This window comes from Ciconia boyciana, chromosome 6 (assembly GCF_034638445.1).
Source record: "Ciconia boyciana chromosome 6, ASM3463844v1, whole genome shotgun sequence".
In the NCBI taxonomy this organism is placed as follows: domain Eukaryota; kingdom Metazoa; phylum Chordata; class Aves; order Ciconiiformes; family Ciconiidae; genus Ciconia; species Ciconia boyciana.
In genome coordinates, this window is record NC_132939.1 from 62,218,113 (window position 1) to 62,233,684 (window position 15,572).

The 15,572-nt window shown below is 40.0% G+C and overlaps 1 protein-coding gene across 1 annotated transcript in view; it reads right to left on the reverse strand.

Annotated features, from left to right (window-relative positions):
- Positions 1-5,673, reverse strand: part of AHNAK2 (AHNAK nucleoprotein 2) — a 30,455-nt gene extending 24,782 nt beyond the window's left edge. The window contains 7 exon segments of the mRNA XM_072865494.1: positions 2-1,469; positions 2,261-2,442; positions 3,225-3,366; positions 3,972-4,028; positions 4,795-4,884; positions 5,506-5,582; positions 5,637-5,673. Coding sequence (XP_072721595.1) covers positions 2-1,469; positions 2,261-2,442; positions 3,225-3,366; positions 3,972-4,028; positions 4,795-4,884; positions 5,506-5,582; positions 5,637-5,673 — 2,053 coding nt within the window.
- Positions 5,674-15,572: the final 9,899 nt, after the last annotated feature.

The following is a 15,572-nucleotide window of genomic DNA, read 5'->3' on the forward strand; positions in this document are numbered from 1 at the left end:
CTCATCTCTGGTTTTGCACCTACTTCTAGGGACGGCATTTTTCTTTCCCTGTCGCTTACCTGATTTTCGCTTTGCCCTGTCTCATCCTTTGTAGTTGCCCAGGTAAATGTAGGTAATTTAAACTTTGGCAGTCGGAATTTGCTTTCTTTTCCCTCTATATCTTTTTCTCCTGTCTTCATGCCAATGTCCATCTTCAAGGTTTTATCACCTGTGGCCATGCCATCTTCTTTTGCCTGTGCCTTTTTTACAGTATCTACTGATTCAGCTGTGCTTTCATCCCTTGCTATTTTCATGTCAGCTTTAGGTGTTTTGGCCATTTTGAATGATGGCATTTGTAGTTTCCAAGTAGATACTTCTGATTCTGCTTGAGGCATATGAGGTTTCACATCCAGACTCCTGCCCTCCTGTGAACTTGTGTCAGCTGTTGCTTCTGGTACGGAATGTGCAACATCACTTTCTGGTTTGGTGTTTTCAGTTTCTGGCTCTTTTTTTTTGGGCATTGAAATCCCAAGTTTTGATTTCTGAATTGTTAGTATTTGTGTGTCTTCTTCTGCTTGTTTTTCTCCTGTTTCCAGTGTGTCAGATGTGGTGTGTAATTCTGCTTTAGCAGTGCCTATTTCTAGACCTTTTACCTGTATAGAGCCTTGTGCTGTGTGACCCGTCATGTCTATGTTAATTCCACTTTCTCCTGTTTTATCTGCTGTTCCTTTCTGCTTCTTTTTTCGGGATTTTGATGGGACTTGCGCTGTTTGTTTTGTTGGGCTTTCTTTCAGATCAGGTGTTTCTAAACTGGGCTTTGGTATCTGTGTTGCTATAGCTGGTACTTCAGGTACAGTAAATTTTGATGTTGATTCCTTGTCTTTTTCTTTTTTAATGCTTATTTCAACTTCAGGGCATTTTTTTGCATGAGATGGAATGCCATTTTTCATATCTTTTAAGTCTTTTGTTAAAGTTTCATGTACCTCCCCTGTTTTAATTTCATAAGCAGGAGATGTTGTATATTCAACAGTTAGTATTTCGGGATTTTCCAGGCTGATATCTTCTTTATGTATTTTTTCTCTTTCAGCTAACAGTGTAGTTTTTATTTCTTTTTTTTGCTTGTCTTGTGTTTCTGGTTTGGATCTATGCATTTTGAATCCAATGCTAGGGAACTTCAGTTTCTTTTGGCTTCCTTTTTTTTCTTTGATATGGACTTCTTGTTGAAATTGAGACTCTGTGTCTGTGCTCGTAGGGGAAATATCCTGTATAGCAGGCTCATATGCATCTGATGTACTATGAGATCTTCTGTGCCCCAGTATCTTTTTATTTTTAATTGACTGGAATTTTGGCCATGATAATCTGTCTTTTTTAGGCCTCTTGCTTCTTCCTACCCTTTGGTTTACAATTAATGTTTCCCTGTCTTCTTCTGAAATGGCTTTTCCTGAAACATGCAGTGTTTCTTCAGGAATGCTGTCACTGCGTTCTTTTTCCTGAAAGAACAAATAATAGTCAGAAGATTAAAAGTAAACTAAATATAGATGCAACACAAAATAAAATACATGCTATAAAATATGTAGAAAAATGTGCTTTTTATTCACAGTATCTACTTGTTATATAAAAAATTCCTGAAAATGGTGTATGTAATTCAGGCAGAAATTACATAAAACAAATGGATTATATGACTGTAATATGTGGATTTCTGAAGGTTTATGTTCTTTGTAAAATGTTGCAGTAAATAGAGGTTTCTATATGTATCTGTCTCTCTATATGTCTGTACAAATATATAATATTTATATATATGTATATGAAGAGAAAAATAATTTTGAATGTGATGGAGACCTATGAGCAGATCATGTCTATGGAGATATCAGTGATTAAACACATATTTTAAAGAGAAAATTTTGTTGATGAACTTTTGAGAAAAATATTTACTGGTATTTTACATTTTGCAAAATATTGAATATACGTATTACAGGGCTTATCTGAGCCTCTTCTATCAGTGGACACTTAACAACAAAAAAAGTGCTGACTCACTAGAGAAGAAAGTTTTTCTACCGTAACGCGAGATTGTGGCTTTGTCCAAAATCTATAGTCTTGCCCAGGATATTTATAAAGCTGCAAATATTGTTTGGGATTTTTTTATTCTCATAAGTATTCACGCTAGTATGTTTAAACACATGCCTAAGTCTTAAGAAGACACAAGTGTGTATGTTCTGGTCTGTTTCCACACAGCACATCACTACAGTGTTATCCAAACTTTGTAAACTAATCAAATAACTACCTGGCTTAATCTGTCCTTTTTGTACTGGGCTGCAGAGTGAATGTGTTCTAGCTCTTCTTTCCCAGCAATTTTTCTTTTGAGGCTGAATTGGACTCTATATGGCTCGGAATATTGGAGAATCTTGAGTGCATCTTCATATTTGATATTATCAAAAAATATTGTAGCACTTAGAAGCTGATCACCTGCAAGTGGAATCAGACATAATTTTAATTAGTTTATGTTTTCTTGCAGTTTTTCAAATTCTGTTGAATTAATGCTCATTAAAAAAAATAATTATCACATCCCATTTATTTAAAATATAAAATTATGTTCACATAATAGAATTACAGAATAGTTAAGGCTGTAAAGGACCTCTGGAGATCATCTAGTCCAACTTCCCTGCTCAGGGAAGGGTCAGCTACAGCCAGTTGTTCAGGTCTATGTGCAGTCAGGTTTTGAATATTTCCAAGGATGGTGACTCCACAACCTCTCTGGAAAACCTCTTCCGGTGTCTGACCACCCTGACAGTAACAAAGTTTTTTCTTATATTTTTCAGTATTTAGACTCTGGACTTTTGTTCTTGTTTAAATCATTGTTTATTGTAATTTTGTGGCATACTAGTTTGTGAAAGAATCAAAGGCAGGTTCTTTATGAATGTTATGAGTTGGGGTTTTTTTCATTTTAGTTGTGTATACACTACTTTCTATGTATCTTTTTCACTGTTCCAGTGAAAACTAGATAATCTTTTTATTGTATTAAAAAAAAATCACATTTCATTATTGTTTAAGAAACTTATCTTTGAAATTATTAATATGGAAAGGTTAAGCTCACACATAATATTAGTTGGTTTGGGATCTACTATTTCTATTACCTAAAGAGATGACAGATCAGGTAGGTATCTATATGCCCACACAGCTACATACCTGGTTATTTTAAGTTATATTAAAAAAAAACCCCCAAAAACAGACAGAAAATCAGACTGTACCTTCTCTCAGACTAAATATTTTTGAAGCAGGAGATTCCTTAAGTACTTTTTTAATAAATATTCCTTCATTTCCTCCACCTGTCACACTAAAACCACTAGCACCAGCTTCCACTTCTGTTTTCAGGGTCACTTCCATTGTCTCCTAGATATAGAAAAAGGTGTGAATTTATAATTTTTATGCATTTGTATCAGTGTTCTACATTATTCTACAATAAAACATTGACTTTCCTCAGGTATGTTTTCAGTAGCTCGAGAAAGATTATCTAAAATAGAGAATGTACTTGTTCTGTGTGGGTTTGATTCTCTTCTAAATTAGAATGAAGCACTTGTGTTAGGGTTATAGGGCTGGATCAGGGCCATAGGGAAAATAGGTTGTAATTTTAAAACATGATACATATGGAATATTTTAGGGCTGAAAGACTGTATTTTCTGTGAAGATGTTAAGACCTGAATTAGAGTCAATGGGCCAGAAAAGTCAGACTAAGAGCTAATGCTGTACTGTACTCAAACCAGAGAAGGCTAAAAAATGCTAAAAAGAATTATGGAAGGACCCCAGATAGGACAAGTAAGTGCTCATGCCTGTGCCACAACTAGGCAATTTGTGAAGTTCCTGGTCAAAACAAGTCCAAAGTGACTCTTTGCCCATTTGTCCTTCCCTCTGTCCACCCATCCACATCTGTGTGTTGTAACGGACTTTACTATTTTGCAAACCACATGCCTAAAACTACTGAGTGCTTTTAGACTGACCTGTGGATGACTCTGTTTTGATTTTTCTGTAGAATACTTTTTGTTTTCTTCTTGAAGCTGAAAAATAAGTTTCAATTATTTAGTGTTCAGAAGTCACGCTGTTGTAAATTACAACAAAAGTCCTACATCAGTTAAAATGCCTGGTTTAGACTAAGAACTGAGGTGAGGCTGACTTTAATGACAATAGGGTTCTACAAGTGCAGTGTACAATGTGAATGATTTAACTATATTACTCCCAGTAGTAAAGTAGATGCCAAGGCCTCCCTGCATTGTACCAAAATTTGCATGAAATGAACACCAGAGACCAACTGTATTAAGACACTGGGAGCTTTTATGTGTGTTACTCATGTCGCACATTTGTCATGCTTTCATCTTTGTGAACATACATTTTTTCATTTATTTGACTTCAGCATGAATTTCAAACTGTTGCTTACTTATCTTAACATAAATGTACTAATCAAATCTTTACCTTTGAATAACCAAAAGGTACAGGTAATTTTGAAATATGTATTAGCTGGATTCAAGCCAGTTAAATATTCTAATAGGAAAATCATTGTGCCTCCTTGACAGTCTCTGCCCCAGGTCCTTTAAGGAATGAAGTCAAATGCATTTTTTCCCAAGAAACAAGAACATGGCTAACGACAAGTCCAGTACAATATAAAACCGTCAATGAACATGGCCCTGATTTTGGCAGGGATAGGAAGACAATATGGCTGCAACAACATCCTGTTACATGACATATGAGTCTTGGCTAGTTGTAGGAGCTAAAGCCTCTTGAATTAACTCGGTAAAGCCACGCCTGCATGAAAACTCAGTGTCTTGCCTTAAAATATTCTTCTTCTATGGAATATTCATAAACTGGAGAGGATCCTTGTGGCCTTGGACGGATGTCTTCTACTGCCACTTCATTAACCTGTGGAAAAGAAATGAGTGGTGGGAAAGGAACATCCACCATTAAACAGTGACCCATTTTTTAGGAGAGTTTTTCTTTTTAGGCATAGTCTCCTTCTGTGTACAAATCTTTCAATAGTAATGGTGGATGCAGAAAAACCAATAACTCTTTCCTTAGGTCAAGAACAAATACAATTCTCTTTTAAGGATGTTACTCAAGAACACAAGGGACAGAGTCCTGAGCGACAAAAACAATAGTATGCTGATTTTGGTTTTCTTTATGAATTGTATGCATCTATGGGCTGAACAGGCTGAAAATACTGACAGATCAATCAGTAATAATTGAAAAAGGCAATAAAAATTCCCTCTCCTGCTTTATTTGCACACCTAACATTTGCATCCTGTGGCTTCAAACTTTATTGCCCTCTATAACCAAGCAAACCATGGAAGAGTTCCAGGAAGAATTTCTGCTGACAAGCACTTGGCATGCTTCATTCTGGACCCAAACAACAGGGAATCTAAACTGGCTAAAGCTTTAAAGAAAAGTTACTGTAGTCAACAGCCACGTAATAGTTTGCTAAGTCTTGGTATTAAACTTATGCAAACCCCCATCCCAAAAAAACCTAACTCTAAAAAAACTCACAGAATCTTCGTCCTCTGCATCCGCATCAGCATCAGCATCTCCCGGAGGCTCGGCCGGTCTCAGCTGTCGTCCAGAACCTGAAAGCAGCACACAGGTTGTTGGTGTCTGTGGGAGTCATGCAGAGCACAGACCAGTCGGCTTGAAGGCTGAAGCCCTCCGGAGCAGCATGCCCAGGGGATGTGCACAGGCTGGCTGTAGAAAGGCCTGCTTTCATTTAGATTCCTTATTGCAGATCTCATCAGGCCGATCTTTCCAAAGATACCAGAAATATTTGTATCCAGAAATGTAAAGGCTTTTGTGAAGGAAAAAATCCCCAGATTGGATAAAATGTAGAACTAGAAGTTGGCCAGATTTTTCCTGATTACCAAGGGGGGCTTGAGGTGTGTATTGGGCAGAACTGGCAGGGTTTTGGCAGCGGTGTGGCTGCGTGGTGGTCTCTGTGGGAGGAGGTCACGGACCACCCTGTGCTGGACGCAGCTGGTTGCAGCCAGCTCCTCCTGCAATACTGAACCGATCAGAGGGGTTTCTGGCACCTCTGTGAAAATGTGTTTAAGAAAGGGTGGTCAATGCTGAGAAAAAGAGACAACATCACTAGAGGAGGAGGAGAAAGACAGAGAAGACCACACCAGAGCAGAAGGAGAGAGGAGAGATGGCAGAGCAGGAGAAATGCTGGAGCAAAATAGGATCTTGAGGAGGGGCTGGAGGAAGAAAAGCTGCCTGAGCAGGGGCAGAGAGGAGGAGGCTCGACTCTGACTGGTCAGCGGCTGGTGGAGGAACCCACCCTGGGGCAAATGAATACAAAACGGGGAGTGGAAAAAGAAAAGCAGCCACCATCTGCTGACCCCCAACTCCTGTGCCATCCCTCACCTCCCCAAAGGGACTGAGTATAGCCCACAGCAAGGGGATTGGAGACCAGAAAGAGGGAAGGAGAGGTGTATGGGGGGGAGCTGAGGTGTTTTTCCCTAAGTGGTTTTATATTTTTTTTAAATATCAGAATCAGTAATTAAAAGTTCATTAATTGGCAATAAATTAAATTTATTTAAATTCCCCATCTCAAAACTCTTCCTTGCCTTTGACAGAGGTCTTAAGACAAGAGCCGGAGAGTAAACATCATGAAGCTTTGATAGTCATAAAGACTCTGCTTTCTTGGTTTTTAAAAGTATTGAGGGCAGAGAGAGATGAGGTGAAGGAGATGGGCTGTTTGAAAGTATGATTCTGCTGAAATGCCTTAAATTGGGCACCAAAGAATGAAAACAGCATGAATACATCATCGTTTTCAGCGATCTGGGCTTAGCCAGTAGAGGACAGTGTGGCTGAATTACACATGCCCTGATGCATGGGCTATTCTAATACATGCACAAGTCCTTGTCCTGATAACTATGTCTCTTTCCTGTCTCCATGCTCCATTTTTTCAAGCCATCAGGCTGTCTAGCTCTCACACCCAGTTCTGCAATTGCCATTAGTATACATAGTTTTGGCTCTCCTAAACAGATCCTCTGGCTTAAAAATATGCTCGAACACTAGAGAAGACAACCGCAAGCAGAACTGTGCAACTCATTTATTGTCTACTTTAAATGAATACTCCTTGGGCTGGAACACAACATTTCTGGATGTGGATATTACATGCTGTGTGTGCAGACAAGCTGGCACGACTTATGCATGTATGCAATCACTCTAACTTACACAAGTTGCCAAGCTCTCGTTAAAATGGCTGTGATTTTGCTAGCCTTTCTTCATAGTTTTCTCATGTCCTACATTTATTTTTTCCTTGACTTTTTTGAAGATGAAATTATTTAGTTACAGGCAGGGTTTTGAAAGAGTTATGCCATGTGATCCGTGATGGACCACTTTGGTAATAGTGCGCTTCCAGTGTCAATATCCCATGTCAGTCTGTGGGCCAAGTTTCCAAACTTGACAGAATAGAAGGCAACCTCATTAGCCATATGTACATCATCTTACTCAGCTCTCCTGTGGTATTTTAGCTCCAGAGAACTAGGATCAACTCAGAACACATCATCAGGGCTGCCAGACCATACCTCCTTTCGTCTTCACAGGACTAGTCCTGACGCCTATGATGGACAATTCTAGAAAATTATCTTAACACAGACCCTAATTCAGATTAAAGACCTGCATAAATTGACTTGATTTTTTTTCAAAAGCTTTTGCAACTTGCAATTTTCAGAAGCTCAAGAAAATTGGAAAATTAACATAACCTTGTTAAAAAATTTAGATGTGGATTTATGAACCTGATTTTAGGCATTTCTGCTTGAAAATTCTGGAATCCATTCATGAAGCTCTTCACCACATGTATTTTAATAAGCATCATATGACAAGAAGAGCTGCAGGACTGAGGCTTGATTGTTTAATTTGCTTAGTGCTTCTAAAGATTCAGGTGCCAACAGAAAATTTTATGGCTGTTACTAAAATTCCAAGAAATAGTAAGGACTTAGTCTTGTGGCATTGCTGTATTTTTCACTTGGGAGAATCCCACCCACAAGCCCTGCAGTCCAGCAGAATGACTTAACAGAATATTGCTTGGATTGCTAGAGCGTTTGCTCTTCAGTGCAGCACTTCAAGGCTAATTACAGCATTGATCCCTGGTGGCGGCCAATAATTTTGCTACTGGAAATGAAAAAGGAAAGAATTATCAGGGAGAATTCTTGGGCTGGTTCACTGCTGTTTCACTTATTTTACCCTGGTGTAACTTCAGTGACATTTTACTTGTCTAGAACTGGAGCAATGCAAGTATGGGCTGCTCTGTTCTCAGGACTTGAATGGTTTGTGCAGTGGATTTATCACCATCCAGAGAAGGTGACTCTGAGTCTAGGGTACTGCAGCTATCCTACAGGCTCTAACAGCGGTAAAACTTTTAAAATTAGATGTTTTAAACAAAGGATACTTCGAATGATTAGGTGACCAACACCTTCAAAATCTTCCTGTTGCTAAGAACAGGCTGCTCATAAAATCCAAGAGAATTAGATCACTTCCCGCAGTGAGACCTGAACACTTATTTTCCATTGGGATGCCATTTTAAGACAACAAATGACACTGCCAAGTCTTGTTCAGCATGGATGTAGAGAGGTAGACCTGGCCTGGATGACACCTCATCTGGGCCTGGACCAGGAGACAATTTCTTACCTTCCCCCAGCTGTTGATCAAGCAAAGTACTGGTATACGAGGCACAAGGGTGGCTTCACATGCTTGGCCAAGTATTGGCAGGTGATTGTTCTCCTTGTCCTTGCTAGAGGGGCTGTGGATCAAGGTTTGCCAAAATGTCACCAGAAAAAAAAAAATCCCCTTCTGCTAAGATGCAAATCTGTTGCATAAAAGGCCTCTTTCACCCCCTCATGATGGGCAGGAAGAGAGAGAGTCCTGTGAAAGCCTTTAGTAAACTGCTACCTCTCCTAAATGGTGATAGTAGGACTCTTTCCTACAAAATGGAGCAACAGACCACTGTCCCCAGGGCTAATACAGATGCGGCTGAGATTGCATAGCAGGACATCAGCTACACAAATGACCTCCTCTCCCAAAGCTTCACACTGAGGCCTCTGCTTCCATCCTGATTTCCCCAAACTCTGCCTAGTTGTATATTAATTGTCCCCTCTACCATAGCCAACCTATGTCATAAAAGACTTCTTGTGCCTCTGATTCCTACTGTAGACTAAAATTTGCTTCAGATTTTTCCTGATTCAGAATGCATTAAAAACAAATCTATAAAAGAGGGCAATTACACTACATCGATGAATTCCATTTTCAGCAAAGCCTTCTTTCTGTGTGTAAAAGACTTTGCCAATAAACTATGATTTATATGCATGTCATTCTCATGCCCCAAATAGTAGTGATGCCAACATTTTATAGGTTTTAACTTTTTTATACACTCTGGACAACCAATGCTTTGTTCAACATGTTTTCAAAACAAGATGGAATTTACATCAGTGACTACTTCTAATAGCCACAGAACTGACTTCAGAACAAGGGAATTTTTTGAAACTAGGCAGTAGGAGTTATATAGGCTGGAATATTTTCATATAATAAGACTGAAAATTGTATTTGCTTTTTTTAAATGCCATTTTAAAAAAAATTATTTTATCTTTAATCCAGCAGCCCACAGGGACTGTTTTGGGTAAAACCACAAAAATGTAAAATCACGTTATTTTTTGGTATTCACATTTGGTGGGTAACAGTCTTCAAAACCACATGTGATACATTATAATGAATTTAAAGTATGACAGTGTCATTGAATTCAAATCAATTGTGCTTTAATGTATTGTATAAACTGAAGAGAAACCTAGCTTTAATGGGGACACTGGCATATAAAATTACCATAATCTGTATACTTTAAAATCAAATAAAACAGCAAATGAGAATACCAGAGATGTTAAAAAAAGAAGCTATAGCATCCTTTGCTGATCATCCTAGCTTCCTTGTTTACAAATTATATCCCTTTCTCTGCAATTCTTAGATTTGGGCTTTCTGCCTTTTAAGATTTTACACTAAAGTTAGTTTGCATATGAACGTAGTGAATTTAAGTAATCTGCTCTTATCTTTAAGCATATAACTTTTCCTTGCATCAACTTCTTAGGCATTATCTTTCCTGCTAAAAGTCACTTTGTTTTGTTTTCTTTTATTTAATTTTGTTCTGTTTTTTGTTGGAGAGAACTAAAATGCTACTGTTGTGTTGTTTTCCCTGGGATTTTAATGTAGGTCAGTCAAAACTGATGAGAGTAGCAATGGTTGCAATGCACATATTTTTTACGAAGATGCAGGATAAATATTGCTCATTCCAGGTAATATCCTCACCAGGAGAAGAGGTTTCTTCTTGCCATGTGCATGAATTATCTAACTTCACTTCAACAACTAGTTTCTCTTAACAGAAACCTGATTTGTGGTAAACATCTGTCCACAGGTGAAAACTTGTATGCTTTGCTCACTCATTAATTATTAGTTGTTAAAATATGAAGGTCACAACCTGTGCCTTTTCTTTACGAGGATTTTGGTGTTTGCTGGTTACCGTTTCTTAGCTGTGATAAGAAACAAACAGTCCTGTTTGTGCAGTATTGTGGAAATGAATAGCTTTGAGTCCACGGTCAGTTAGAAGACTTGTGCCTTAACACGTGGACAAGGCTGGGACATCGTTTGCTCAGGTCTTTTCTGACAACGTGAAGCACACTCTGGGCACGTAACCTGATTTGTATTATTAATAAGGAGAAGGAGGAGTGAATAATTGCAAGACAAACAACAACAATAATAATTTAATATCATTGTCATTGTTGGCACTGTGTTTGACCCAGCAAAGAATTCATACATGTAGGTCAGCAGTTTTCACAGTGCTCCCTCATGTGCTTATGTCTCATTGTAAATAACGTTGTGCATCGCTGCTGTCATGGACAGCTTCAGCTGGCTCCTGTATCAGACCTCTTGTCCTGCAGCCACCGGTCCCTGTACCTGCTGATCTCTCTGTCCCTGTGCCCTCAGGCACCCTGTCATGGGCCTGTTACTTCTCATGTGTGCATGGCTAGTCACTGCTACTGCACTGCTCCACAATTCCTCCTATTTTTTGAATTAAACCCCTTTCTCAAAATGCCTGAATTTTTTTCCCCACAGTTTGTTCTCCCTCTCTTCCAGGTATCACAACTACTGGGATTCCTTTTCTTCCCTCAGAGCTCTCACAGCCGCCTGAGCAGTGCTGCTGCGAAGCCCCACAGCCCCTTCTGATTCACTTCTTATATTTGAAATAGGGAATATTTAGAATAGTTAGAATATTTAAAATCGTAGGTCCCAGTTCAGGAAAGCACTTGATAACAGGAACGCTATGCACATGCTTGGCATTCAACTTGGCCTCTCAAGAGCACTTTTTCAGATAGATAAGTTCACCTGACTTTAGTTTACTAGCAGAACTTTTTCACTTCAGGGTTATGGGCAAAAAGGCAGCAATTCAAACATTTTATTTTTTCTTTGGCAACCTCAGTGCTTCAGTTTCCATGTCTGCTTCTTTTTTATATGCATCCCAATCCACTGTCTCTATTATTTTGATGAGTTATTAAATTAATGCACCTTGCAGTGAGTTCTTTGGGTTTTCCAGGATTTCCCAGAAGACTGAAGACTGATGAATAAATGTAGATCAACCAGCTAATTAAAATGTCACTTCAGCTAGGCAGTGTCATCAAGCATATAAGCTATTGCATTCTTGGTTTGGCTTTCTTAAAGCTCCCATGACTGAAAAATGGCCTAAATCATTTTTTTTTAAAAGCCCTCACAGACAAAGTTACAACGACAGCACAAAGACCACCTTTTCCACCTCGGCTACCATTTTCTGGATACAAACATGCATTTTTGGCACTTAAAAGAACTATTTTCACCACTTTCCAAAATCAGCTGTGCTAAAGAGCTCTGAATCCACAAGCAGATCTTTGTGTTCTGCTAACTGCATCAATTGGCTTGACGAGACAGAATTTGCCTATCCCTGCACTAAAAATGCTGTGCAAATGACATGTACAAGCACAAAAATAGTTACTCAGTATCAGCAGCGGCCCGAAATGTTTCACTATTTCTCTTTGTTTCCCCCCCGAGTTTGTTTCCTCAGCTTAAGTTACAAATGGAAGTGGTGACGTAATGCTACATTAAAGAGGACTAAAAGCCTAGCTATACTGTAATGCTTCAAGGACTATTGTTAAAAAGAAACAAACCATGGCAGATTTGTTGTTCAGAGCTGCTGTCTGGAGGCTACATGGCAAAGAGTATCTGCTCTAATACCATACCTTGGGTTCCGCTGTGAATTTCCTTAAGTGTAAATGCCAAGGTTAAGTGTAAAGACCACGAACAAGAACAACCAGAACACGTGAGTATAACAGGGCTGCTCAGTGTGAGGGGCTTGGCTGTGGCGGTTCGGAGCAATCATCCCCGCCACCCAAATCCTCCTGGGCAGTTCGGTGGAGGAGTTGTGTCCTTCCAAGCAAGCAATGCTGGAGGGAAACGATCCTGCAAGCATCAGTTGGCAAAGATAAGGATCTGAAAGTGTCTGCAAATAAACTCTTTTATGCATGCGCTGTGTCGTTCCTTGAGGAAGCTGCCACGAGCTTTAAAGCACAGCTCATGGCACAGGCTCTTGTACAGTCTCTGTAAGCCTGACCGTGAGCTCCAGCAGGCCTATGGCATTCCCAGTAAGCAGCTCCAACTATGCTGGGGAAAACCATCAGCGAAAAATCAAGAGGTTCGTCTTCTACAGAGATTTCCTAGCACATTCCAGAGACCTGGATTCATTCCATTGTCCTGCAAGATCCCACGGACTGAGTTACAACAACTGCTGGGCAGGGCTCTGGGGCACGGCAGGACCACAGCGGGAATGCCGTGGCTGTCACTCTATCCGGGCAGGATACATGGCAATGGGGAGATGCGGGCGCGATGTCATGGAGAAGGCTGCCTCTCCCAGCCCTCCATCACAGGAAGGTAATGTTACTTCACTTGAACCACTGCCAGCAAGACAGCGGGGCACCCACCTAGATGAACCAGCTTGTCAGCTCTGACATGAACCATTGCCACAGCAGAAAAAGCAGCCATTCTGCCTCAGAAAAAGTGACAAAGTGAGGAATAGCACCTCCCCTTTAGTGTTTCCCCCCTGCCCTGTGCTGGGAGTAGGACCCTCCCCACCAAGCCCTGAAGTTCTGGTCTCCCTAACTGTTTCTGTGGGATGAAGACAAAGGACTAGTCTGTGGAATGAAGATAAAGATTTTGCTGCTAAAGGGGTTTAACAGGCCTTATTATCTGCAGGATGCTATCAGAAGCATCTAGGCCTGTGTTTAAGCTATACTCCCGCCTTTGGTTTGCATTTGGTTTAGTAATGCTCCCTGGCTGCACACTGTCACTGAGCTGCGTGCTTGCACCGCGATGAACGTAGCTCAGACTTTGGAGCCGAAAGCAGGGCCTTGTAGCACAGCAGAGCTAAAGGAGCAGCTACTCCCAAATAACCAACGTGTGAATACTTTCCTTCCATTCAAGGCATGAACAAGATGTTTTGATTCAATGCCTTGGTATGTTAAGCTGCCCTTGTCGGCAGTTAGAGTACTTCATTAAAAGCCTTCAAATCATCTCATCTCAAAACCCTCCAAAACCAGAAAATATATGTAAGTTACAATCATCAGTCTCCTCACCCGGCCGGAGACCTGTTTGTGAAATTAGCTCCTACCTTTATCAAAAGGAACGGTACTCTGCTCTGCAAAGTACATCCAAGTAGAGAAATGTCTAAGGAATTAAGGTTTCTTACAGACCATACTGAGCTCTGTAGGATTTTATAGAGCATTTTCCACAGGTTGATGAATATCAGGGAAGATGTGGAAGAGCACTGGCAACTAAGAACAGATATAAACACTACCATAAAAAGAGAAACTAACAGCCCCCAGATGAAAAGGAGAGTTAATGGCTTTCCCGTGAGTGTGTGCTTATTGATAAGCTCTGCCCACAGATTTAAAACTATTAAAAGTATGCCTGCTCACACTTCACAATAGGAGCAAAACCTTTGATGAGATGGATCAGAAAGGAGCTCTTTATTTTTACAGTGGTCCGTCTTTCCTCTAATGGTAAAGATAAACTTAATAGAATCCATAGGACATTTCGGAGCATGAGAATAAATAGATCTGGTGGGGCTCTGCACAGACTTTCTCAGCTTGAGTCATATTTATACATGAAAAGTACAGGAGACTTTTTTTTTTTGCAATTGCCAAGTTGAAATTTCCTAGATCCTGGGTTAATGAATTTCATCCAGCTATCACCACTTTTTGGTGACTTGGCTATATGGGAAATGTAATTTGGCCAGATCCACATAATTCTTCTGGTACAAGAATAAAATATTTACTAAAATATTTCATTAGTCCGATATTTCACCTGTTGCTAAAAAAGAATAATGTTTCACAGGAGTAACACAGTGTTTGAAAATAAGCTCTCAACCAAAGTTTGTTGTGAGAACATGATTAGAATGATGTCCAAAAGAGACAGCGAAGGCAGGCAGCAGTGGCTGATACCTGAAGACAGGATAATTGATACCAGTTGATACCTGAAGTTGTCTCTCCTGGTCCATCCCTCCTCTTGCTAGCTAAAATACAGCTGCAAATGGCAGGGTGAAAAAAGCAGCTGGACAAATGCTCATGGCACCCACCAGATGACCAGAGGTTCAGTGCTGTTTCCCCCAACCCAATGGTTCTGTCTCAGAAATACAAGTTCTGCATCGTCTCTGTAGTTTTAGTTTAACGATTGCCTGGAGGGTAGGTGTAATGTCCTCTCCTGAGCCTGTGCGTTTGCTTGTCTTAGGCAGGAATTTTCCTGTCTCTCAGGTTTTACGTGACAGAATGGGTTTCCAATGTGTGTTTTACTTCCTGCACGAATTCCCACGGTGTTCTGGTGTATAATTATCGTGATGATGGTGTGACATTAGGACCCTCTCTGATAATTATCAATTATGATCTTTTTCCAGGACTGCAGGGCCTCTGTTCTCACAAAGTCATGCAATTGTTGTTATGTATGTCCTAGCTCCTGGACTGAACCAAAATTGCTTTCCACCCTTTTTGACAGGGCAAAAGTGGGTTAGAGATTGATAGCCAAATAAAGCAATAACAACTGGTCTAATCCCCTGTGATCCTCAACAGTTTCATCTCCTGGGACTCTTAACAATTTTATCTCTTGTGGTGTACTGCTTTTACTTGCAATTGAGTCTCTACCAGTTCTGTAAATAGTTGCATGGATACCCAGCTAAAATCTCCCAGGGTGTCACCGTCATCTGGATGGTCTGGATTTTAAGAAGGTCTTTAGGGGCATGCTGCAAGTGAAGGGCTCTCACTTGATCACCAGCTTACCAGCTTCAGAAACCTGAGCAGGAACTACTCTGCAGTTATTTGATTACCCAATATATTGATTAGGCATGTTGCAGCTTTTTTCACTCGAAAGAAACCCCTTCACCTATATAACAAACTAGTTTTTGAAAGTCAATGCAAAGCTGCCTTCCTCTCAGAGCGAGAGACAGTTGATTTCTACTGTCCTCCCTGTTAGATAGCTGTGAACTCAGCTCTTATCACGACTTG